Source organism: Schistocerca serialis, chromosome 2 (genome assembly GCF_023864345.2).
Source record: "Schistocerca serialis cubense isolate TAMUIC-IGC-003099 chromosome 2, iqSchSeri2.2, whole genome shotgun sequence".
In the NCBI taxonomy this organism is placed as follows: domain Eukaryota; kingdom Metazoa; phylum Arthropoda; class Insecta; order Orthoptera; family Acrididae; genus Schistocerca; species Schistocerca serialis.
In genome coordinates, this window is record NC_064639.1 from 104,645,781 (window position 1) to 104,672,388 (window position 26,608).

The 26,608-nt window shown below is 41.1% G+C and overlaps 1 protein-coding gene across 1 annotated transcript in view; it reads right to left on the reverse strand.

Annotated features, from left to right (window-relative positions):
- The window catches only part of LOC126455758 (homeobox protein aristaless-like), a 961,462-nt gene extending 938,190 nt beyond the window's left edge, over positions 1-23,272 (reverse strand). The window contains exon 1 of the mRNA XM_050091524.1: positions 23,149-23,272. Coding sequence (XP_049947481.1) covers positions 23,149-23,272 — 124 coding nt within the window. The remainder of the gene's footprint in view (positions 1-23,148) is intronic.
- Positions 23,273-26,608: the final 3,336 nt, after the last annotated feature.

Below are 26,608 nucleotides of genomic sequence, written 5' to 3' on the forward strand. Positions count from 1 at the left end.
AAACTTGTTTGCAGACTAAAAGCTGCTTGAATCAGCTGCTCCTATACATTATGACCCCGGTTCAAGAGACGCTCGTGTGTCAGTATTCTGCGATCATGACTTATTAAACTAATAGGTCTGCAGCATTGACACATGTCAGCATCTGCCTTATCTGGAAGTGGAATCAGTACATCCTTCTTGAATGGTAAACCAGCGTCTCATATATCTTATGTACCAGGTGGAATAGTGTAGTAGTGGGTCGTTCTCTCAAATATCTCAATAATTCTGACGGTATTCCATCTACTGCAGGTGCCTCGCTTCGACTTCGGTACTCACGTCAGTATCAAATTGTTCTCATAGTGTCGTATCTCCCATCTCATCTTCATCTACTTCCTCTTCCGTAACGGTAACAATTTTCTTCAAGATTGTTGCCTTTGTGCAACTTTTCTATACATTCCTTCCATCTTTCAGCGTCATCTTCTTTGCTTAGTAGGCTACGGTTTTATAGAAGAATGAAAAGGGGTGATAGAGGCCGACATTGGTAAAGATTAGTTTGGGCAGTGGATAAATATTGGGACACGCGAGATAATATTGACCCTACAGCTTATCTTAGAAGGTAAATCGAAGAAAAATAATCATATTTTATAGAAATTGTCGATTTATGTATACCTTTTCATTAAATTCACTGGAATACATAGTTTGAAACTACGAAGGCAGCAGGATTGAAAGACACGAAGCGAAATGTTATCTATTGGGTTGGTGCACAAGTTCGTAACGTTTTTGCCAACAGATACACATAACAGAGTCTTTAGTCATCAACAGTATATTCTCCTTCACTATTTCCAACAGTCTGCCAACGTTGGCGAAACTTTTCGTTTCCGCGACTGTAGAAATCACGTGGTTTTGAGGCGAAGAACTCTTCGAGCCATGTTCGGAGCACATTTCGATCCGGAAAGGAAGTTCCTTGAAAATTGTTCGATAGGAAGCGGAAAAAGTCAAAATCTGAGGGCACAAGGACAGGTGAATAAAGTCGGTGCAGAATGTCAACCCAACCCAACTCCTATATAATGTGTTTTGTGAATCTAGCAGAATGCGAGCGGGCGTTATCATGGAGTGCCATCACTTCACGCAGTCTTCCTGGGAGTAGTTCTTGGACTGCGTCTACAATACGTCTCAGTTGATGACAATAAATGTCAGCAGTGATGGTTACTCCTCAGGGAAGAAATTCGCAATATATCACACTGTTGGTGTTCCACCAGATGCATAACATTTTCTTTTGTGGATCCGCGCAGGCCTTTGTACGCGGAGTTGCTGGTTTGTTTGGGCTTCACCATTCTTTCTTTTCCTTACGTTAGCATAAAGATAGTATTTTTTGTCACCAATAATGATACAGGATAGGAATAGTCGATGTTCATCATGAGGAGGCAGTGAGGCACACATGGGCACCCGCTGATCTTTTACAGCATGCAGTACCCATACAACCTGTTTTCGAACCTTACCCGTTGAATGCAAATGTCGCACGATGATGCAAGGATCACACTTCATTACATTTCCCATTTCTCGAGTACGCTGACGTCGATAATTGTGGATTAATGCATTTAAAAAGTTTCCATCAAACCCCGTAGCTTATCCTGGAAGTGGAGAGTCACTAATGACAAAGCGATACTCCTTAAAACGAGAAAATCATTTTCACGTGAGAAAATACTGACCCTACGACTTATCTTAGAAGATTGATTAAAGAATGGCAAACCTAAGTTTCTTGCACTCGTAGACTTAGAAAAAGCTTTTGACAATGTTGACTGGAATATTCTCTTTCAAATTATGAAGGTGGCAGGGGTCAAATACAGAGCGCGAAAGGCTATTTACAGTCTGTACAAATACCAAATGGTAGTTATAAGAGTCGAGCGGCATGAAAGGGTAGTAGTTGTTAGGAAAGGAGTGAGATACGGTTGTAGCCTATCCCCGATGTTATTCAATCTGTATATTGAGCAAGCAGTAAAGGAACAACAGAAAAATTTGGAGTAGGAATTAAAATCTATGGAGAAGAAAACTTTGAGGTTAGCCGATGACATTGTAATTGTGTCAGAGACACAAAGGACCTGGGAGAGCAGTTGAACGGAATGGACAGTGTCTTGAAACGAGGATACAAGGTGAACATCAACAAAAGCAAAACGAGGACAATGGAATGTAGACGAATTAAATCGGGTGATGCTGAGGAAATTAAATTAGGAAATGAGACACTTAAAGTAGTGGAAGAGTTTTTCTATTTCGGGAGCAAAATGATGAGGGTCGAAGTAGAGAGGATACAAAATGTAGACTGGCAGTGACAAGGAAAGCGTTTCTGAAGGAGAGAAATTTGTTAACATCGAGTGTTGATTTAAGTGTCAGGAAGTCTTTTCTGAAAGTATTTGTATGGAGTGTAGCCATGTACGGAAGTGAAGCATGAACGATAAATAGTTTAACCAGAAGAGAATAGAAGCTTTCGAAATGTTGTACTACAGAATAATGCTGAAGATTAGATGGGTATATCACGTAACTAATGAGAAAGTACTGAACAGATTGGGGAGAAGATGAATTTGTGGAACAACTTGACTAGAAGAAGGGATCGGTTGGTAGGACATGTTCTGAGGCATCAAGGGATCACCAAGAGATGAATACACTAAGCAGATTCAGAAGGATGTACGTTGCAGTAGTTACTTGAGGATGAAGAAGCTTGCAGAGGATAGAGCAGTGTAGAGAGCTGCATTAAACCAGTCGCTGGACTGAAGATCACAACAACAACAGCAACCGGTATACCAATATGCAAAACAAAAACGCTGCGAACTTATGCACGAACCTAGTACAACTTATATAGGAAGACAGCTTTAGCGCTTTCACTCTTCTTCGTTATAATTACATTTCTGCAAACTTCATTTTGAATGCTGCTGTTGTCCTGTGCAAAATAACATAATTTACTTAAGCCATTAGTCGGTAAATTCATTACTTAACACAGCCAAAGAGAATCAGAACAACGATTGAAATTTCGTTTGAAAACCAAATATTTTTTTAACTTAATCCATATATGTGGATACATTGTTATCAGCTTAATTAGGATTCTCCCAAACTGACCTCGCCGAAAAACGCTCTCAATGTGATTGAGGTATGTTCTCTGGGGACGACCGCTTCCAACTCACCCACTCACAGTCAACCTGTATCTTTGTTTCGTCTACCCCCTTCCGTTCATCCCGTCTGTATTCCAAACCATTTCAACATACCTTTCTCACTACTCGAAAGTACATGTTCCATTGCACCACTACGCTGCCTAATACTAACCCAATAAATTTTAAGTAAAATCTGAAGTCTCAGTTAAAATGTAGGTGCTTTGACCAAAACTTGATGTCATACTTAATATCCACATAATTTATTGATAAAAATAAATTGTAAGGCAGATTTCCCGACTTCTTGTCACTGTATACCAACTGAAACGTTTAGAAACTTAGGCGTACCACTATAGGTGTTCACTTCACTTTTTAACGAATCCTGAGACGTAGAGGTGGGGGAGGGTGTACGGGGTGGAAGGAGGTTGTGCGACGATTACCTCAGGCGTGAGGAACGGTAAGGGAGTAATAATTTTCGCACTCTTGCTCAGCGTGACAACACACATACGGTTTCCATGTCGTACCGATCAACTATTACGTATGGTAGAAATGTGACACACAAAAGCAATAAGATTTCGCGGAAGCTTAAGACCCGCATCGTGGTTGATTTAGAACACAATCACGTATAAGGCACGCAGTGAAGTTTCACTGCACATCACATCAAGAACCGGCTCGTAATACGCACACACCGGTTTCAGATGCAAGCTTTCTTCGCATCACGATGCCATTTAATGTAACGCCCAACATAGCAACAATAACAGTAATAAACCATTTACTGCGCAATGACTACTGTAGTGCCACACATTCGTACACCGCTTAAGGTGGTAGCTGTTCCAAAGCAGCACGAAAACTTTCAAATAATCGCCATCAAGACGAATCATTCCCGGCAAAGCATTGACGAATAATGAAGAGAAGGATGGGGACTGACAATCCGACCTTCCATGTCCAGCGCTCAGCCCGAAAAAACCATCCTGTGATAAATCCATTTTCTTTAACGTTATACAGATACTACTTTTATTTCCGTCAGTTTTCTCATTTTACTTTGAAAATAAAGTACCGCAAGAGAGTAGTTCTATTTATCTCAGTGCACGTTTTGTTTCCTTGTGCGCATACCACCTGCAGTGTCCTTACGCACCATCACGTGCGTGGGAACTCCTGTTGTAAGGTGTCAGTAAAATAAAGTAATGAAAATGTCTGAGAAGCACTAATGTGACCCATTGCCTTGCATTTCCTCGGACGGTTTGAGTAAGTAAATTTTGTATGTTGTTTTTAATTTTAGGCACGATACCAGGTTTTCGTCAATAAGGCGGCTACTCAGTTTACTCTTGAGATGAGGTTAATTCGTGAAAATGATTGTTTGCATATGTAGATGTGAATAAGGTGAGAACAACAAGTACTAGTTTTTTCAGCTGATTGTATGAGACAGGAATACTACTCCAGGTGTTAAAAATCAACATATCTTCCTTCTTCAGGTCTTTCAAAATAGATTACTTGTGCTTTTAGCTAAGTTCACATTTTTTTTCTCTAATATTTCTGTCTCGGCCCAAAGACATTCTTTTGACATCCGCAGTTATTTTTTTTTTAAATTAGCAACTGTATTTCACAGTTGCTGATGTCATTATTAATATTATCTGCCAGTCTAATTTCAAACCATTCCCTTAAGACTCAGAGTTAATAATATTATAGAGTGGACGTAGCCAACCAACACAACACTGTCTGTCACTCTAATGTGATTTTAGCATTGCCTCTTTAGTCAATTCTGTCAACACTGGCTAGTTTACATCAGAAATTTTTGTATTTACTTCCTTTCCTTGACTATATTGTTGTTGCTGTTGTTGTTGTGGTCTTCAGTCCTGAGACTGGTTTGATGCAGCTCTATCCTGTGCAAGCTTCTTCATCTCCCAGTACCTACTGCAACCTACATCCTTCTGAATCTGCTCGGTGTATTCATCTCCAAGTCTCCCACTACGATTTTTACCCTCCACGCTGCCCTCCAATACTAAATTGGTGATCCCGAGATGCCTCAGAACATGTCCTACCAACCGATCCCCTCTTCTATTCAAGTTGTGCCACAAACTCCTCCCCAATTCTATTCAATACCTCCTCATTAGTTATGTGATCTGCCCATCTAATCTTCAGCATTCTTCTATAGCACTACATTTCGAAAGCCTCTATTCTCTTCTTGTCCAATAAGACACGGCTGCAAAATACTAACGCGAATTCTTTACAGACGAATGGAAAAACTTGTAGAAGCCGACCTCGGAGAGAATCATTTTGGACTCCGTAGAAATATTGGAACAAATGGTTCAAATGGCTCTGAGCACTATGGGACTTAACATCTATGGTCATCAAATATCCCTGGTGTGTTTAGAATCACTTCACAGGCAGCTACAATTCTGGCAACTAATTCCATCTCCGTATTCACTGGGGTCTCACACACAAGTGACTTTATATATCCCCATACGATATAACCAAGCACATTCATGTTAGGTGACCTCACAGGCCATGGAACAGGACCTTCCCTTCCAATCCAGTGACCAGGAAGTACTGTACCGTTACTGACCCATCGTTTTGTACTGCACGTCTCTGAATAGCACTGAAAATGATTGGGTCTGTCGTTGCTTCATAGCACGTTCTGTCGAGGGACAATGTAAATACGGTACAACAGAGCCACCTTATGTACAAATAAAGTAAACAACCCCTGCATCATGATTTCATGCTAATCAGGCTAGTCCTCCTTGTTTCCTTGCACGAAATAAAGACTGTACATCTAAGTAAACACCACAGTACGTGTAAACTTGTTCCATTTTAGTTGTAAAATAGCTGGAAAACAGTAATGCTAGACAAAGCGTTAGACAGGTTTGCTTCCATGTCTCCTTAAGCTGGCGTGCAAACTTGTTCGCATGTTAGTTGTAAACAAGATGGAAATCAGTAATGCTAGACAAAGCGGTAGACAAGTTTACTTCCATATCTCCTTAAGCTGGCTTCTCCGACGCCGCGTTCCCCATCTCAAATTGTTCAGTGGAGCATTCTCCACGTCCTGTTACATTTTTGCACTCTGTTGCGGAAACATCCTGTATACAGAATGAACCGGAACCCCACCGATAAAGTTTCAGACAATGTTCAGGGATACCTTCCGAGTGTTTTGGTATAAATAATCCACAGCGTCGGGTGCTCATTACAGAGTTATTGTATTTTGTTTGGCTTTTTGCCCCCCAAAAAGCTTTGTCTCCGTATTGCGCAGAACACATTGCACAACAGTACACATGTCGGCATTATACGCCGTGTGTCCTGTTTCCATTCGCTCACGGTACCTGCTGATAACAATAGTAACGCGCTCCTTATGTCGTTGCGCTCAGTACTGCTCGGTTCTGTCTAGGCCTTTGCTTCCCTGCAGTGTCAGTTGTGCGATGACAGTGTTGTTGTTGTTTTTGGGGAAGGAGACCAGACAGCGAGGTCATCGGTCTCATCGGATTAGGGAAGGATGCGGAAGGAAGTCGGCTGTGCCCTTTCAGAGGAACCATCCCGGCATTTGCCTGGAGTGATTTAGGGAAATCACGGAAAACCTAAATCAGGATGGCCGGACGCGGGATTGAACCGTCGTCCTCCCGAATGCGAGTCAGGTGTCTAACCACTGCGCCACCTCGCCCGGCGCGATGACAGTGACACAGGGCAGTACTATGGATAGTTCCGCTGACGAAGGATTGGCCGCTCTGCACCTCGTGCATGAGTTTACGTAGAGCGGCCAGGACCGGTTTAAGGCCCAAGCGACGCAAACCGTTGTTTGGGGCGCCAAATTGAGAGGGTAGCCAAAGATGCCACAACTGAAAGATTTCTACCCCAAAGGCGCCATAACTGTAATACAGGGTCTGGCAGGGACGTGTTACACTTTTCAAAACATTCTAATACGTTTAATTTTCTTTCAAATTTAAATTTTTATATTTCTCAAAGATTACAAATACAGTGCCATTTAATAAACACATAGCTCAAACAAGAATGCATTGGAATTAAGTTACTAAAAATGACAATATCTAAGTGGCTGGGGTTCTTACCCAGGCATTGTTATCCATACTCCTATGAAGCACAGCAAGGGAAATTTCTCGAGTAATGATTTCTAATGGCTCTGAGCACTATGGGACTCAACTGCTGTGGTCATAAGTCCCCTAGAACTTAGAACTACTTAAACGTAACTAACCTAAGGACATCACACACATCCATGCCCGAGGCAGGATTCGAACCTGCGACCGTAGCGGTAGTGCGGTTCCAGACTGTAGCGTCTTTAACCGCTCGGCCACTTCGGCCGGCGAGTAATGATTTCTGAAAGAGCTTCAAGAGTCCGACGTTTTTCAATTTAACTTCGAGATTTCACGTAGCGCCATAGCAAACATCGCACGGAGAAATATCTGGAGATCTAGGAGCCTACTCCATATCCCCAAGCAAACAAATGAAGAGAGCTGGAAAATGTTCCCTTAGAAAAGCCGTGAGTGTTCTTCAGGTGTGGGAACTAGCCCCATCCTTTTGAAACCAAACATTATCGAGGTCAATCTGATGTTGTTGTGTTGTTGTGGTCTGCAGTCCTGATACTTGTAATCTGTACTCGATGTAAGCAAATTTCCTTGCTTCATAGACGCTTTCATTCACAGTACTACTGCAATAACGTTTTTGATATCGGCCTCTGGTCTTCATCTCATGCCTCCCTCAACAACATCAACTGCAATACTAAATTTGAGATCTCTTGATTCCTCAGAACGTGTCCTACCAACCGATCCCTTCCTCTAGTCAAGTTGTGCCACAAATTCATCTTCTCCCCAATTCTATTTAGTACCTCCTCAGTAGGTACGCGATCTACCCATCTAATCTTCAGCATTCTTCTGTAGCACTACATTTCGAAAGCTGCTAATCTCTTCTTGTCTAAATTATTTATCATTCATGTTTCACTTCTATACATGGCTATACTCCAAACAAATACTTTCAGAAAGGACTTCCTGATACTTTAATCTGTACTCGATGTTAACAAATTTCTCTTCTTCATAAACGCTTTCCTTGTCACAGCCAGTTTACGTTTTATATCGCCTCTTCTTCTACCATCATTAGTTATTTTGCTTCCTAAATAGCAAAACTCATCTACTACTTTAAGGGTCTCATTTCCTAATCTAATTCCCTCAGCATCACCTGATTTAATTCGACTACATTCCATTATCCTCGTTTTGCTTTTGTTGATGTTCACCTTATATCCTCGTTTCAAAACACGGCTCATTCCGTTAAACTGCTCTTCCAGGTCCTTTGCTGTGTCTGTCACAATTACAATGTCATCGGCAAGCCTCAAAGTTTTTATTTCTTCCTCATGAATTCTAATTCCTATTCCAATTTTTTCTTTTGATTCCTTTGCTAGTTGCTCTATATACAGATTGAATAACATCTGCGATAGGCTACAACCCTGTCTCACTCCCTTCTCAATCACTGTTTCCATCAATCTGATATCTGTAACTCTTCAGGCTTTCCCGGCGATCTAATGACATCTTGGGTTGTCGGGTGTTCTGCCGGATATCAGCGTCGTACTTGCACGATATTTCGGTCACGTAGCTCGAGACCTTCATCAGGTGCGACGCTGATATCCGGCAGAACACCCGACAACCCAAGATGTCAATCTGATATCTTCTTAATTTTGGCATAAAAAGTTCTCACAACATCGTGAGGTACTACTGTAAGCTGACAGTCATAGTGCGTCCATTTTCTCGTAAAAAGTAGGGTTCAATCACGCCGAATTGGACTAATCCACACAACAGAGTTACTTTCTCACTATCTGTTGTGGAGTTCCCGTGGACTATTTTCCGACCAGTACCGAAAATTTTGTTTGTTTGCAGCACACGATAAGTGAAAATGAGCCTAGCACTCATTATAAAAATACTGTATTTTCCAAGCTTTCCAGCATTCTTTTTTTAAACATATCCCGATGTGCCTAGTCCTTTTTGCATCAGTTGTCAAACCATCGTGATTTTAAAAGGATGAAAATGGAGGTCAGAGTGGAAAATGCAGCGAACTGGCGTGTCTGAAATGCGCATAGCGCGAGTTGGTCGTACCGCTAAAGGCCGACAGCTGGCCTCCATTGCTTCTCGAACTTTCTCAATGTTTTCTGCTGTTCTAACTGGCCTAACCCCCCCCCCTCCCCTCGGCCTGTTCTAGATCTCACCGTTCCTCTCGTTCTGAAGTTTTTGAACCAGTTTATTATTGTTCCGAAACGCGTTGTTCAGTTGATCAAGGCCACGGTTACTAAAACGGCAACTAATAACGAATGTATGTCAACCATTGCGCATGCGCTAGTTGCCGCACCACGTAAGTTATGGGGGGGGGGCGGCTCTAAAACTTCACACGTCCCTGCTGTATCCTGTATTTGTATACATGGCACAATAAGGCGCGGCCGCCCCTTTCGCTGCTACCGATGTGCTCTCTGCATTCCGTGTTGAGCGCGGCTTTTATGTGGCCGTACTGCTCGCAAAATCTGATACTACGTGTGCTGAGAGATGATGTTCCGAACGCTACGAAATACTTATCATCCAATTTTAAGCAAACTATTCACTGAAAAAAAATTGTTTTTGCGGACCTTACAGTCTGATATCTTCGCTCGGTAAAGGACAGAATTCCTTTTCGTTATTCTTCATAGATACTGCGCTGTAGCAAATTAAATAAAACATTGCACGCCGTTTTAAAGAGTTGGCAGAGGTAAACACGGATTGCATAAATTTCTCGTATTTTTTTAGTTCATACATTGCAATGTATCAAATATAGGTAAAATACCGAAGATATTTTTAAAATTTAGAGCGGAACGATATCTGATTTCGTTCTCGAGTTACTGACTTTTTATTAGGTTGGTACATAAGTTCGCAGCGTTTTTCCATAAGTTTGATAAACAAAACAGATACACGTAACAGAGACTTTAGTAGTCAATAACATATTCTCCTTCGCTATTTACAACAGTCTTCCAACGCTGGAATAACGTTCCGATTCCGCGACTGTAGAAATCACGTGGTTTCGAGACGAATAACTCGTCGAGCCATACTTGGAGAGCATTTCCTTGTAAGTTGTTCGACAGAGAGCACGAAAGGTGAAAATCTGAGGGTGCTGGATCAGGTGAATAAGGTGGGTGCGGAATGACTTCCCAACCCAACTCCTGTACAGTGGTTTCGTCAGACTAGCAGAATGCGGGCGAACGTTATCGTGGGACAATATCATTAAGTGCAGTCTTCCTGGTTCTTGACCTTGGACTACTTTTGCAAGACGTGTCAGTTGTTGACAACAAATGTCAGCAGAGAAGCAGTGATGTTTACAAGTCGGGGAAGAAATTCGTAGGACACCACGCCGTCGCTGTTCCCCCAGATGCACAACATTATCTTTTGTGGGTGTGAGCAGATCTTTGTATGGGGAGTTACTGCTTTGTTTGGGCTCAGACATTCTTTTCTTTTCTTTATGCTAGCATAAAGACACTATTTCCTGTCATCGGTAACGATACAGGATGCGAATGATCGATGTTGTTCACGAGCCAACTGATGACGAGCAAGCAATGATGCACGTACGACCAGCCGATAATTTGTGTGATTTCGGCTTAGAGCCTGCGGTATCCATACAACCGATTTTTGGACCGTCTCTTGAACCTTCTCCATTCGTTTAAAATGTCGCACGATGGTGAAATGATCACAGTTCGTCACATTCGAAAGTTCTCGAGTACTCTGACATGGATCAATGCGTTTAAATGATCTTCATCAAACCACAAAGGTTTTACTGAATGTGGAGGGTCACTAACGTCAAAACGACCCTCCTTAAAATGAGGAAACCATTTTGTACGCGTGCTCTGTCCAGTGTTATGTCCCACACACATCACAAATGTTTCTGATTGCCCCCGCTGTTGTCACTCCTCTGTTGAATTCAAACAGAAGAACATGTCGGAAATGTTCCGAATCCCACTTGACAGTCTGTTTTCTAGCATCCACAGCTCCACTCACTATCTGCAAATGACAAAATGACGATACGTAAACTGATATAGCAACAGTGGAGTACAAATAAAAAAGATAATCGATAGATTAACCTGTCTTAAAAACTTACTTTTCGAAATTCTGCAGCGCCGTTCATGAAGAAACAATTTCACGACACATAATCAAATGTAAACATCTGAAGACGGGGTGCCAGGCATGTTGAAATGTCATCAAGGAAAATCAAACGCCTATAAAAGCAACTGTTTGCAGAAAATTCGTTATAAATTACCATCCATTTCAACAGCTGCAGTGTGCTAAGGTGTCCATGCTCTCTCCCACGGGTTTCTTCCGCAGGCCGGATTGAAACCAATCGCGGGCCAGGTTTCTTCTTTTTCTTTTTTGTCGACGAACTTCGGTAGCCCATTGGGAATTACAGTCAATGCGTTCGGAACATTCTGCCTTCATATGAACGGCGGCCATGTGTCACATTTGTTGTAATGTCTTTGCCCTCAAGTGCACTTGCAATTTGAAACCTCGGGGAATCTATTATAAGATCCTTACACATCGAGTCGTAGAACTTGAGTGCAGGGACAGTCTGCAAAGCTTTTGAGGGTGTTTCAGGGAAAATTAGGCTCAGGAATAATGATGAAGTAAAAAAATTGATGTTGTGTTTTTTCCGAGTTAATTAGAATTGAATTTAGCCAATGACGCCATGACGCGCGCAAATTCAAGCGGGCTGAGATACAATTAATGCGAGCTGTTGTCACAGCATATATGATAATGCACAAGATTGCTCAGCCTTTGGCTCAAGTTCAGTCCTTACTACCATGTCCGACTTCGTATTGCTCTCTTGCTCTGTTTTAAGAAACGAAACGCACAACACGTTGGGCGACACCTTCTCTGGCGAGACATCTGAATGTGGCACGAAATGGCCCGATTAGCTAACTTCAGTGCTAATTAACTAGGAGACGGCGTAACGAATTTTACTGTGGCAATTATTTCTCAGCATAACCTACCCTGAAACACCTTTACAAGTAGTTCAGACTGTTCCTGACCTCCCTGTATGCACAGGGTGTAATAGGTACAAGTGCAGATATTCTTATATTTGATACCTTATATGATATTTCATACCTTATGCATGCACATACCTTATGGATGCACATCAGTGTATTGGTCGCTTTTTCTCTACGTCGAACAGTCTTCCCACAAACACATCACAAACTTTACGACCTGATGTTTCTTGCACGGTCGTAACTGCACCTCTCAGTGAGCTACGCCTGTCAGTATAGACTGAACGTTTTGCATCCATGCGCCCACACTTCCAAGCCTGCTGCCCAGGGAAAAATAGCAGTGATTTGCTTGTGCCATGTCTATGTGGAGGTACTACCCAACATGAAAACATGTAATTTCTATAATTATTAGTCTGCAAATGACGCAAATACTGATGTAATGTTGTGCTCAGTCGCCAGTTATGGTACCCATTACGTTCTGTATGTATGACGGGTAAGTCGTTTAAAATGTAACACGCCTTTTATTTCCTGAAGAGTCAAGTACATCGAAAATAGGTTTTAGACGAATAGTAAGCAGAATGCAGAGGGGCACTTAATTCTGATGTTGGTTAACCCTCTCAGTTCTTTCTATCAGCCGAGTTAATGAAGAAATCATTTTTTGTTCAAATGGAAGTATATATATTTTAACGACATTCTACAGCTCTCGAAAGGGTAGCACACTGATACAATGTTCCTTAATATCGGCATTTATTCCTTATGCGAAAACGTTTCTTCAACTGAAAGATAAAGCTGTCGGACGTTAGCATGTAGGTTAGATCTTTTTACAACGGTCGTAGATGACCCCGCATCTATGATGGAGAAAGTAAAGCCAAGAGGAAATAACGTTTAGTTCAGTACCCATACCTCTGGGTGTCATAAAGTCAGATCGGTACCAAACCTTCTGTATCGAGAGAGTATCAACCAAAACACCGATATAGTTTGTGCTATGCGCTGTCGTCCAGGACAACGTGCGTAAACAGTAAGTAATAAATAACCACATGACCTACGAAGCACAGGAAAAGCATAACTGTGAAAGTTTGTCGTGTGGAGCTTCCGTGGCGAAGTCGTTAGATGGTTACTTCATCGTACCAAGAGCCTCGGGTTTGAGCTCTGGGTACTCTGTTCTTGCATTGTAGTACTCGTGAAACTATTATATAGGACAACGTATTCCTGACACATAAAAGAACTTCTCGGAGTTTATAAATGTACGGCGATGCTCCTACCCAGCATTCAGTTCTTCTTCTTCTTATTATTGTTATTATTATTATTATTATTGCCATTAATACTTCCTCACGTCTGATGCCATTGTGTTTTTATTCTTCTGTTTTGATTTTTGTGTTTATTCTGTGAAACCATAAATGTATTCTATAGGTTTCCTTCTTTCACATAAACGAACCGAACTCCGTATGGTCCTTGTACATATCAGGAACATTTCCGGTATCTTGGGGATTCTTGGAGACACTAACGCTCCGCAATCTTTCCTACGGGAGCTCTACACGACAGATGCGCACAGTAACGCTTTTCCTGTGCTCCATAGGTCATGTGTCACTATTACCTGCAACTTATGCACATTCTTCCTGGAGAACAGCGTTCTCCTGGACCACAACTCATAGCACAAACTTTATCGGAGTTTTGGCCGATACTCTATCGATGTACAATGTTTGATACCGATCTGACTGTCTGAAATCCGGAAGTTTGGGTGTTAGTGACGTAGGCTTATCATCTTGTTGCATGTAGCTATGAAAACATTTTGACTTTCAGTTTCAGCACATTTCTTGCATACTTTAGCGAAAATATATCTACGTCAGCATTAACGAGCGTTTACTGCCATAACTTTCTCATTTTTTCAAGAAGTTTCGAGTGCCGTTAAAAGAAGTGTATCGGTACATTAACAGATACATACTTGCTTCAACGTGTCAGTTGATCCATGAGTTAATAGTACTAGCTCTAGAACTAAATTAAGAACCACTCTGTATAGTATCATTCGCCGTTTCGATCTCTTAACTGTAAACGAAATGAAAGTAATGTTACATCTAATGCGACTCATCCTCTGCAGTGTTTAAGGGGATCAAGTTAAGATGTACTGATGAGGTGATTATACTTTCAATCATTTTGTCACCAGTGCTTTTACAATAAGACAATACAAGGTTATTTAGCTGCCCCTAATGACATTTTACGCAATCCGTAATCTTATATCTGGACTTTTAAACCACGCGCGAGATTTTCATGTTCTCTCGCTCGCTACGCGCAAACTATTAGTCCAGCAGAAAGTATAAACAGGACATTTTTATATGAAGTTTAACGTAGTTAAATTTTGTACTGCGATACGTTTACACCGGAGACCACGGTTTTCGAGTAATTCAAGAATAATTTACAATAGTGACCTTCAAACGCACCTTTACTCCTGTACACATCTCTCACCCGTCTGCATTTCTAACATGTTGTTCGTGGCACTCCCTCCCACCACAGTACAAAATTTCCCACCATACAAACTATTCCCAATATTCCAACTTTTTTGGTCTCTATTGATTCATCCACTACGCCACTATATCGTTAGCATTATTAACTTAAACGTTCCTACGAGTGTAATGAAAGGGAAACGACTTTTATGTACGTTACGCGAAAACTAGCTACGTTGAAAATTCGATCCGAATTTAACCCTTACAGACACAGTAGTTTCGTAGTCAAAATGCCTGACGAATGCAACGGCGTAATTGTGTATTTCATCCTATTAAAATTCACGTAACTGTTAGGTAAAATTTACAAAAACCTCAGTTATACAATTTGTAAGTGATCAGCTAAGCAGGTGTGGTGATAAGGCCCGTCAGTGTAGCCCTAGACCAAAAAAAGACCGAATGTGGGAAATAATTCGTGCAGCCGCAAATTTTTGTACTGCGGTAGGAGGGAGTGCCATGAAAAACTTACCAGAAATCCTGACCGGTAGGAGCTGAGTGTGGAGTGGGGGTGCGTTTCAAGGTCGCTTTTGTACGTTTGTCTTCAGTAATTCTAAAACTAGGACTTCTAGTGAAAATATATTGCAGTACAAAATTTAATTTCCTTACATTTCCTACAAAAAGGTCATGTTCATTTTTCTGCACGTCTAACAGTTTGCGTGTAGCGCGCGAGATAATATGAAGATGAGGCGAACGGTTTTTGAAGGCTACATACAGAACTGAGGCTTGCATGAAACGACATCGATAGATGGAGCTAAATCACCCCGTATTTTTAACTTGTCTTATGCTACAAGCAACATGTGAGTCGAAAAATGTTGTTGCCTTTTCCCTTTTGTACGGGATCGGCGTTGTAACACATCGGTATTGTCAATGTTTGTGGTATCTGGCGCTCGTACGCTCGTTCTGACGCTACCGCCCTCCCCTCCGCCGACCCCTACTCCCTGCCCGGGAAGGAATTTGAGCACCATATCTGTATCGTCTAGTTTAGAACTCATGCTCAAGCGTGAATACTTGTAAGTTTTTGGGTAATGTGTGTAAATTACGCGTAAAGTGGTACCCAAGCCCGTATTTTCCTAGTCAGATGTGGGGAAACCGCCTAAAAACCAAATGCAGACTTGCCAGCTCGTCGGCCCATGTCGTTAACCCGCGGGGCGGATTTGATACAGGGCTGTTTCGTCTCCCAGTGTCCCAAGAGCGGAGCGTTAGTGCACTCGGCTGTCCGGGCGGCCGAAAGATTTACGGTCCTGTACTTCTTGAGAAAAAGTTATCTCCTGATGCTCAGAAATAGTTGGGAATTCCAGCAGATTTTCTCAGCTTCTAACACAAAGGAGCGATTCCCTCGCTCGTACCCATTTCTGGCAGACTATACGCGATAGGATAAGTGTTCTTACCTCTCTACTAAGTATTTAACTGGATGTTTAGTAGACACACAGTGGGTCTGTACTGCTGAGGCGATAATAATTAATAAAGGTTTGGACTGAATACAAAAGGAAAAAATACGATTTCTAGTTTCATCCTTTACTTTTGATTCATTATCTAAGCTCTCTCTCTCTCTCTCTCTCTCTCTCTCTCTCTCTCTCTCTCTCTGTCACTCACTGATTCACTCGCTCGTGCGCACACACACACACACACACACACACACACACACACACATACACACATACATACATACACAAACAACTTCAATTTTGTCAACAAAACTGGATGTTCTCTCTATTTTTGTTACACACCATGCACCGAGCATCTGCTCCCCCGCCCTTTCTTTCCACTTTCCTTAAGCAAAACTCCGCTTCCAACGCCGGGATGCTCTCCCTACTCTATACTTACACATCCTTGCTACAATTTCCTCGTTAGAATTATTTTTTACTTCCATCAACAACGCCAGTCTTCATTATCTCATCAACGGCAATAACGCTACCAGCAATACCGGCAGACAAAGAAGCCACGAACATGGTCGTCTAATACTGTTATGTATGGTCATCTAAAAATTGTTATTTTCTGATTTGTGCGTGATTCATAGTTTTAAAAATGTTCATGGTTACCTGGATTGCACTAGTTTGCGGCCGCAGACAGCCCCGTTCACTTGGGAAAAGGCGAAAACATATTTCCGAAACCGAATTTGGTGTTTTAGCGTGTAAAGCCATTCCTGCGACTATAACATTGCAATGTTCTCTACATATACAAAAGAAAAGACAGCGTCCTATAGGTTCATTTCCTGCTTTCGTTATTACTACGTGTTGCGGAAAATCTATATATAAAGTTTTTTTGTCTGTGTATAAAGGCTAGCCGCAAGAGCTGCTCTAGGGATTTTGATACGGTTTTCACTAATAGATAGAGTGATTCGCGAAGAAGGTTTGTGTGTATAATTTGCACGCATTTAGTGCAAATTGGATGAACTATGATATTTCTCGATTGAGTCGTGCCTCCCAAGAATTTTTCAGTCGTGTGCTGCTGAAATTGTTTAAGTTAAATGAAAGTGACTAGAATTTGGAGCTAGTATTCAGTTACCTAACGTTGTTCTCCGTATTTTAATCGTTACTTTACCCAGTGACCTGTAAACAAAATTACCGCTACCTCAGACGTTCAGGCAGTAGATATTTAGTGTTAACTCTGCGAAGCCTTGGCGGGTCGCTACAAGTCTATAAATTTAGAGCTGCGCCCATCATTTTGGAGAATGTTTTAAAGTTTGATCTCACTCTCTCTGTTTAAAAGCAGTTCGGCTTACAATGCCATTATCAGATCATTCAATACTGTGGAAAACACAATTTGTGGTTTCAGTTGTAAGTATGACACTGATCTATCAAGAAATGACGGAAGAATTAGTTACTTGCCAACTAACTGTTATCGTTATTGACTGTGGTTAATCTTAATATAATTTCCTTTTGCTGTTAGAATTATTAGTAGGCCTCTTGAAGAAACGGCTTCCGCTTCAAGTTTCACATTTCCCTTGTTTCTCCACAACGCGTTGTTGTCATTCCAAATGTTGATGCGAAAGTAAGGAAAGTTGTAAAATGAAAGAAAGAGCGTGTTGCAATTCCAATTTCGTCTCCGAACACGAATGAACTTCAGGCGGATGGTGAATGTTCTAACAAAAGAAGCAGCAGCAAGACGAAAAGGCCAAAAAGAGACAGAAATCCGTTTCTGAAAAAAGGTACGTGAAAAATTCAAGCAAGAATAAAGAAAATGTCGAAAGTGGAACAGAAGGGACTGATTCTGGATGTCTTTACTGCAACGATTTATGTTCAAGGTCGACTGAAGGTTGGTGGCCTGTGTCTCCTGTCATAAAAGGACACGCAGCTTTTGTGCAGGAACTGGAAATGAAGACAATGAAACTGAACTCATTTGTGAATTTTCTGGTCAAATTCATTAACAATCTCCCTTTTGTGAACTCATATGCTCAGTGTGTTCTTGTAGATTTTGAGAAATACGACTAGATTTTGGCCTGAGGCACAACGGACCAATTGTCAGCCTTTTTAAAATCTTATTAATGTTCATCTGTGTGCTTTTATATCGTATTTCTTTGTTTCACTTTTTAAAGTATATATTAAATGTCACGCAGAAATTTTTAGCGCTTTCTTCGTCATTTTAACTGCACTCTGCCCATTTCAATGTTAACGTTACCCTCCTGCCCCGGGTTCCTCTATTCATAAGGTAACTACAACCAATTTCGTAATTATTACTCTCTGACAGCACCACTCAGCTGGATCACAAGGGTGTATAACAAATAATAAGCTACAAAAATTATATTTTGTAAAAATTTGATACTTTTAACGTTTTTCATTCCATGTAACAGAGGTTCTGAAGGACCTAAACTGCTCAGCCTTAAATGCCGCTTAACGGTGCAACCCTTAGCACCCCACTTATCATTTTAATCTTATCTTCTGCCTTGACCCATCTGATGAAGAGCTATTTACACAGTTTTAAAGCCTCTAAAATTGTAGTTCATTCTTATTATTGGTATTACCAACTGTTTTCGAATCTTTATTTTAGTTTTACCATTCTACGGTATGTTCTGCAAGTGTTCAGCACAACTGGCTTCTGTAGTAGCCAGCAGAGCGAAGCACGTAATATTCGGTCCTTTAGGCTTCCTACATGATATCTCGGGATTTCGTCCATATAATGAGTAAGTATTATAACACAGATCACAGCAACTGGAGAAGACAACTGACACAGTTGTCGTAGAAATATCGTGAAGAACACTGGTACCAAGAACTCCGCTGAACACACGAAAATACATCCTTAGGTCTATTATAGTTTTAATCGGAATACCAGATCAGATACTACTAGAACAGCGAACGTTTTTTGTTTGTTTTGTCATTTGTTTCATTCGTCACCATTAAGAATTTGGTTGTTTCTAGTTTGTGGATTTTATGTATCGGTACATCGAAGTTAACGTATAAGGTAATATGTCTAACGTTGCAGTTCATCACCATATCACGATAATTGCATCCAATTGTTTTGTCAGTTGGTATGCTGCCGTTATACCTGTACTGTTATTATCATTTATGTTGTAATTTTGACTTTTTCCTAAGTATCTGTGCTATGGTTACACCTATTTAATCTAGTCACAAGCATAAACGAAAGATGAGAAGCCAGAAAAGCTGTATTTCGTAAGAGTTTGATTTGCCTACAATTCCTGATCCAATGTAATGGGAGTCTTGAAGGCCCAACTTATTCATGCTGCGTAAACCAACAACTAAATCAAATCGGTGGGTTAACAGCTAAAATTTTCATAAATTAGGTGCCAAGCTCAGCAGCGTAAATCAGTGTTGATGGAATAAAATATGTAGCTTTATGACTGGTTTACTCCTATTATTTCATCATCAGATATTGTCATTTTTGTTATCACGAAAATATTTCGTTCTGCTTCTAACCACATCTGCATGCAGCTCTATTTCTTTGCTTATTACTTACATTATTAACATAAACCTGCTGATAGATTTAGTCGAACGTTGTTCCGGAAGATGTTAGGATAAAGCAAGTAACTGAAGGTATTCGCTGATTTGATTTACGAGTAAACATATTTAGTGGTATTGCCGACGAGATCTGAAGACGCAATTTGAAAATATCCACACTATATTTCGGGTTATTGTACAATTTTTACAGATCACATTACAAGAAAAATACAAATGAAACACCTTCCACAAAATCGTCAATATTATTTACTCCACTCAGACGAGGTTCGTGGGTTTTAACCCCTTACTCTTAAACACTTAATTTATGTATGTGCCTATCGTGAAACATACAGCTTTTCTGCTATGTCTTCTAAGTAAGGAATGGGAAATTTTGCTTTTTAATAGGCATGTAGCATTCGTTTTTGAAAACAGAAATTACTTCCTATAACAATATGTTTGCTCGATCAGCCAGACTTACGAAAAAGTTGTCATAAAAAGTTTTATTTGGCTTTTCGCTAAAAACAACTGACATCATAACACAGGTATGTGAAACGGAATACTGAATGTTGTAAATAACTCGTAGAAAACTTGATTCCGAAGCAAAACTGATTTTAACTCCATAATACTCGAATAGTCAGAAAGGACTATGGACGTGAATTTGGTTACAGCTGTTTGTCTAATAAATTCAAACGTATGTAGATGGGAATTTTCTTAATTTGCAGCACGCTAAGGACGAAAAAGCTAAATTATGTTCTGTAATTTTTGGGGTGACATTATGTAATAAGATAAAACGCTTCTTGATAATGTTATGAAAAGCCGCATTAATGATACATGGGCGTCCGTAGAATTTTGTCCATAGGGAGGAGGACGAGGCAAGACGCTCAAAAATTATCAATTTTGACATATATGAGTAGGTCAGTTTCGAGTCGTATCATTCCACAAGCCCCGTAAAGCTGTTAACTGGCTAAACAAGATGTCAGCGGAATCTCTAGAAGCATATGTAAATACTTTAATGAAAAAAACTCTGTGTTCGACATGCCAGGGTGGGGACGCCTATGCGCAGAATTTTCAGTGATTTAGGAGCGTGTGACCACTTGAATATGGGAGATTGAAAAGCTGGATATGCGTATTACGTAAAAGAAATATTATTGCTGACTGTAATCAGTATGTTTTATGATAAAAATAAAAGATAGAATCGGTCACAATGTTAAATAGTCTATTGTATGCGAGTGGGACTGTAGAATAAATTACAATTGTAGTTAACTTCGTTAAGTGCGAAGGAACGGTATAAATATGAGAGGACTCCTTATTCGGCTAATTTTTTTGCTCTATGAAATAATATACACTTCCATGAAGAATGAGACGGACGGGATAGGAACCGTGGGCCATTCCTGCTGCGGACAGCTGCGCTGAGGCTGTGGCCAAATCACATCTTTTCTAAGAGAGGCGTTTACCCAGCAGTATAGCAGCAAATTGTAGTGTTAATGCCCGTCTTCGAACTAAAGGGTTTTTCTAAATTAACAACCAGTTTCAGTCGGTAATAATCATCTTCGGACCAGTCTGTATTAATAAATCATAGAATTTTTATCACGATAGGCATCACCAGAAAATTATTAACTGAAAAAAAATACTCCAGGACAACCAATACGCCAACACTGACCTCCCTGTATGGATCACGCACCATGTTCGATCTTTGATTTTCTCATTTTTACCGACACTGCAAACTTTGGCAGAAATTTTACGGTTTGTTTTAGACAATTCTGCCAACACAGACTGATCTGAAGATGATTATTACTTATTTAAGCTGGTTATAAAAAAAAAGCTATTGTGACCAAAGGTTGCCGCAAAAACGCATCTGGATCTCTGTATCTTCACCGTGACGATGTGACATTTTATAGCAGGAGTTCGGAAAACACTGAAAGTGGCTAACTAACAGTTTGAGTTTGTCAGTGAGGCATTTTCGGATAGCGAAATTGGAAACGCACTGTCCTTGAAATACAGGAATCAGATATACAGTCGCTGTCTGTAAACTAAAGAGCGAATCGAAAAGCGATTGTAGTGTGGAAGAGCCCTTTTCTGATAGAATTGTTACAAGTGCCGTACAAGATGACTACAAGAATTTGCTTCCCGTCCGGCAGTGAAGCGCAGCGTTAGATGGTTTACCTTGGGTCAGCTCGTGTACGGTTCTTGCGTCTAGCGTTAGTTAGCTTAGTAAAGTTCTCCCCAACAGAAAATCTTTCCGGATTCTCGAAGACGGGGTGTCATTTTGAAACGACGATAAAAGCATCCCAGAACATTGCTGAACACTATATTTCTGTTGGCACTCATGGATTTTAAGAAATACAATTTACAAACTATTTCGTAAAAGCTATGATGTACAATGCTGAAAAGTTTGCCGAAATTCCCATACGGCAAAACCCGACACGTTGTGAAAATTGTTAGTTATCAAAACATCCTGTCGTATCTGTCTACAAGTAATAACTTTTTTTTTCAAGTAAGTAAGAGATCCATATTCTTTGAAATAACTGCTCTATACACTGTTGACGATGCTTAAGAAGTGCATCCACATATTTACTAAGAAATAGTGGGCGTTCATGTATTCAGAGGTACAGACATTGAGTGTTTTATGTAGGGCGTGATGAATCGGTAGTAGATACATAAAGCTTGTTTTAAATTCTGTCAGGTTTTTTTTAAATTTCATCCCTCTTAATTTGCTTTAGCTTATAATGTTGAGATTTGAAAGAAGGCCGTCATATTCTGTCTTTGATATATTTTTACCGGATGTACTGAAAATAAACACTCCTTGGACGTGTATGCACGCTCTGTCACCAATGGCCTAAACGGCGAGCTGCGGAAGTGTCATTATAAGCTTATAAAGCAGGTCAGTATTTTTTTTGTTAATAATACGCCGTCTCCAGAGGGGCTTCGAGCTAGAATTCCATTCTGAAGGACTAAATTACCTTTTCTGGGACTGCTTCACTTTCCCATAGAGCAGTAAATTGATGATACGGTTGGCAGCTTTACACGAGAAAACGTCGTCCACTATGTAGATGTATCCCCGATATGCGTTTGACGTGACCGGGAGAGTAAAATATTGTGGCTGTGGACGGCGTGTTAATCACAAAATTGTTCCTAACCTATAAGTTACACTCACCGACGCTTCCTAACGAAATCTCTCCTCTCTACCCGTCTGAACAGGCCTCGGAAGGCCCACTGGTGCCGACCGACAACCGTGTCATCCTCAGACAATAGGCGTCACTGCATGTGGAGGGGGCGTAGGGTCAGCACACTGCTCTACCGCCCGTGTCAGTTTTCGTGACCGGAGCCGCTACTTCTCAGTCAAGCAGCTCCTCAATTGGCCTCACAAGAGCTGAGTGCATCCCAGTTGCTATAAGCACACGGCAGACCCGAACGGTCACCCATTCTAGTGCTAGCCAAGTCCGACAGCGCTTAACTTCGGTGATCTCGCTTGTAGCAAGGCTGCCGGCTCCTAACGAAATGTCTGTTAATTATTTGTGAAACATCTTGTACGTGTTCCTTGTGACGTAGCTGGGTGGGGAGAGTGGGGACTAATCACCTCACTCTGCGGTTTAGACCAGACTGTTGTCCCGACCAGGTACACAGATTTGAACTTGTGGCAGACTGTTGCAGGTTTGTTTACTGCTTACCGGGCGCGTTGTCGTCTTCGACGAGGCTGCGTATGGAGAGCACGCTCTTGGCCGCTCTGGCGGGCGCCGGCTTGTGCGGCCCTCGCCCCACGACGGTCAAACGCGCGCGCGTGCTCAGGTCCATTCGCGCCCACGCCACTGCCCGCACTCCTCAAGCGTACGGTGCGAACGCGACACTACCGCTGCCCTCGGCGGCCGATGGAACGACTGCGCGCGTCGCGTTGCCCGGCAACGGTGGAGGCGGGGCGCGACTGTTACCGCCGGCCAATACCGACGTAGCTCCGCCCGACAGTCCGCCCACCACGCTGTCGCCCGTCCCAGCGAACACCTCGGCTCCGCCCATAGATATGGCCCCATCACATTCTGAGATTACATTATGAAATACCTCCGTCTGTTAAGAATCGACGTATTTATTTTTATATTTCCATTTCAGCGAAAGAATGGAAAACTCAAATTCGAGGAAAGAGTAAAGCAAGGTGACTCCACGACATCCAAACTATTTTCTGCAGCCTTGGAAGACTTCTTCAAATCATGAATCAGTGATTAAGAACGGATACGGATAAATGGATCTAATCCGAACTACCTTCTGTTTGCAGATAACGTTGTTTCTGCACTTACAGCCATACTCTGCCAACCGCTGTGAAGTGCATGACGAAGGATACTCCTCATTGCGTTGCACCTTAGGATTTCTTCCAGTTTCATTTGCATATGGAGCTTAAGAGGAATTTTGTTTAAATGCCTCTGTCCACGCTGTTCATAATCTTATGTCATCCTCATGGTCCCTTCGCAACTGCCACACATGAAAATATGTCTCAAGGAGGGTTCAGACAATTATTATTCATTATAATTTTCACGCATTTCTGGAAGCAGCTGTCTGAATCAGCCGAACAGATGAAATACCATTTTCTGCTCTAGAACAGAGGAAATAAGAATGAAACTTGGAGGACGAATAGGTAACATCTCTAGGCACTGGAACCTTCACAAACTTTACTGGGTACAGCACACGCAACATGCAGGAATTCTGCAGTCCGTTTGGCAAATTGCATCTCAAACTGAGGAGATAAAGTCTGTCTTGGTTCACGCCTGTGCTGTAAGGAGTCGGTTATTCCGGCCGATTATAGGTCTGTTTTGGAAGATTTCCGACATTCGTCTCATCATCGTCCTAGCTTAAACTTGATCGAAATAAAAAACAAAAAAACAAAATGTAGCTTTCAGAACAATGGTCGTCCAACTTTTATTAAAACCAGTCAGCATTAAGAAATAGAACACATGGAAATAAGGCGTCAATCCATTGACATGATCTATTTTAAGTTTTGAAATAAGAAAGAAGTAGTCTGCTAAACGTGGCATCGAAGTTCTTTAACGTGTCTCGTTCCACCTCTCAGGAGAATTAATCAGTGGCATTTTTTTGCGGGTTATTGTTTTTCATAACTGACGGTATTTCATCAATTGATCAGCCTTTTTTCTATTTCAGATTTTTAATTTTAGACAACCCAACATAATAGGTATACAAACAAAAATAGCTTTTGTGAATATTTTCTGTTTACTAATTCGACGTATATCCTTGCTTTAACCGGTATGCATGTGACAACATCCGTACCGGTACCTAATAAGTTCCAAAACACCGTGTATGAAAAGGGAATTTCCGGTGCTTCTATCTCGGGATCTATTGGCGCTAAAAAGGTAGGGTGAAGTGTTTTGGAAAGCTTTTCGCCTAGGGACCATTTATATACCAAACAGAAAGATCGTATTAGTGACACTATCCTATAGTAGAGGGTAACAGTATCAATATTAGGCACTTCCTCCTGCTTAAGCAAATTTTGGAAATCGGATAGTTTCATACATTTTTCATGTGATGCATGGTGTGCTTGATGAGATTTATGGAGGCACCATTGGTTCGCCGGCAGTTTCTCGTAAAATCCCAAAAAAGTTTTTTTTTATTATATTGTCGCCGTCACCAGGAGTTCAAAACCCAGCTGAGAATTTCAAGACAGCTATGCACAACAGATGGCTGAAAATTTTGCAGCATATTCGTAAGATTCACATCTCGAACAACCTTGAAAATTCTCTTGATTTCTTACGTCTCCAAGATAGAGAGGTTCAAAGTTAACCTACTTCAACACTAAAATCTGGTATGAGGCGAAATCTAAATAATAAATAACATCAGAAAATTGCTCAGATCTTAACGGTATATTCTCTAAGGATTTATCTAGAAGAGCCATCTCCTTGTTTTCAAAAATCTTTATCCGTTATCGAGAAACATCCCAAAAATTTGTTTCCGGGGTACCAAAGCCCAGCCACCGTTTCCAAGACGGCTATGCGCAGCAGATGACTGTAATTTTGACGATGTATTCCTAAGATTCTGATCACGAATAATCTCGAATTTTTCTTCGTATCATTATCCGTTTCCAAGATGCAGATGATCAAAGTTACCCTTCTTGTATAAGTAAAATACTCACGTAAAATCCGGTTTGAAGCGATAACTTAGTTTATAAAGTAACGTATCACTGAAAAATATGCTGTAAAATCTCCTTTATAATCTGATCTGAGAAACTCCTCTTATAGTACTGTTGCACATGCAATTTTTTTCACTTAAAATCTCTTCTTTGGTGTAGAATTAAATCTGAGTTATATCAGTTTCACTTCAATAAATTATCTGAATTTTACTGACCAATACATTTCTTTTCATATGAAAAGCTTCAGCAGGAAAGAGAAAGGAACCAGTGGCAAATACTCCTATCGGAGCACAAAGAATACGAACAACTTCCTGTTTTTACGTGGGTGTCTGAATAGTTGGGTACCAGCTGCCTCGTTCTATTTTTCTCAGCACCTTTAAAAATTTCCGAAAAATTCTGGCATGCGAACATGTTCACGCTTTTTTATGCTGAGAGAGAAGAAGACAGTGGCAGTGGCAAAGAGACGGAAAAGTAATAAATACTGGAAGATATTAGACAGTGTTTGTATTATAGACAGACCGAAGGAGACAATGGCGGTGTGAGAGAAAGAGAGGGACACAGTGGCACAGGAACATAGTCGACAGTGACAGAACAGTACTAGAAAAAGAGTGAAGCAGACAGTGCTAGTAGGGAAGGCATAAGAGCAGCAGGAAGTGAAAGTGGGTAAGAGGCAGTTATAATGAGAGACAAGAGTGTATGACCACGACAACAACGAAGAGAGAGATAGTCGAAATGAGGTGAGACAGCAGCAGTGGGAAGGAAGGTGTGAGATAAGCAGCAGTAAAAGAGAGCAAGAAGGAGACAGTGACAGTAAGAGGAGACAGTAGTACTAGGACAGAGCGAAGCAGTCTGTGGCAGTGACAGAGAAACACAAAGAGGTAATGAGAATGAGTTGGACTGAATGAGTGAGAGAGAAAGGACAACTGGGAGTGGATTGGTATGAACGACTTACCGGTGATAGTGGGTGTGTAACAGTTAGGGGAGCCCTTGGGGATTTGAGGTGA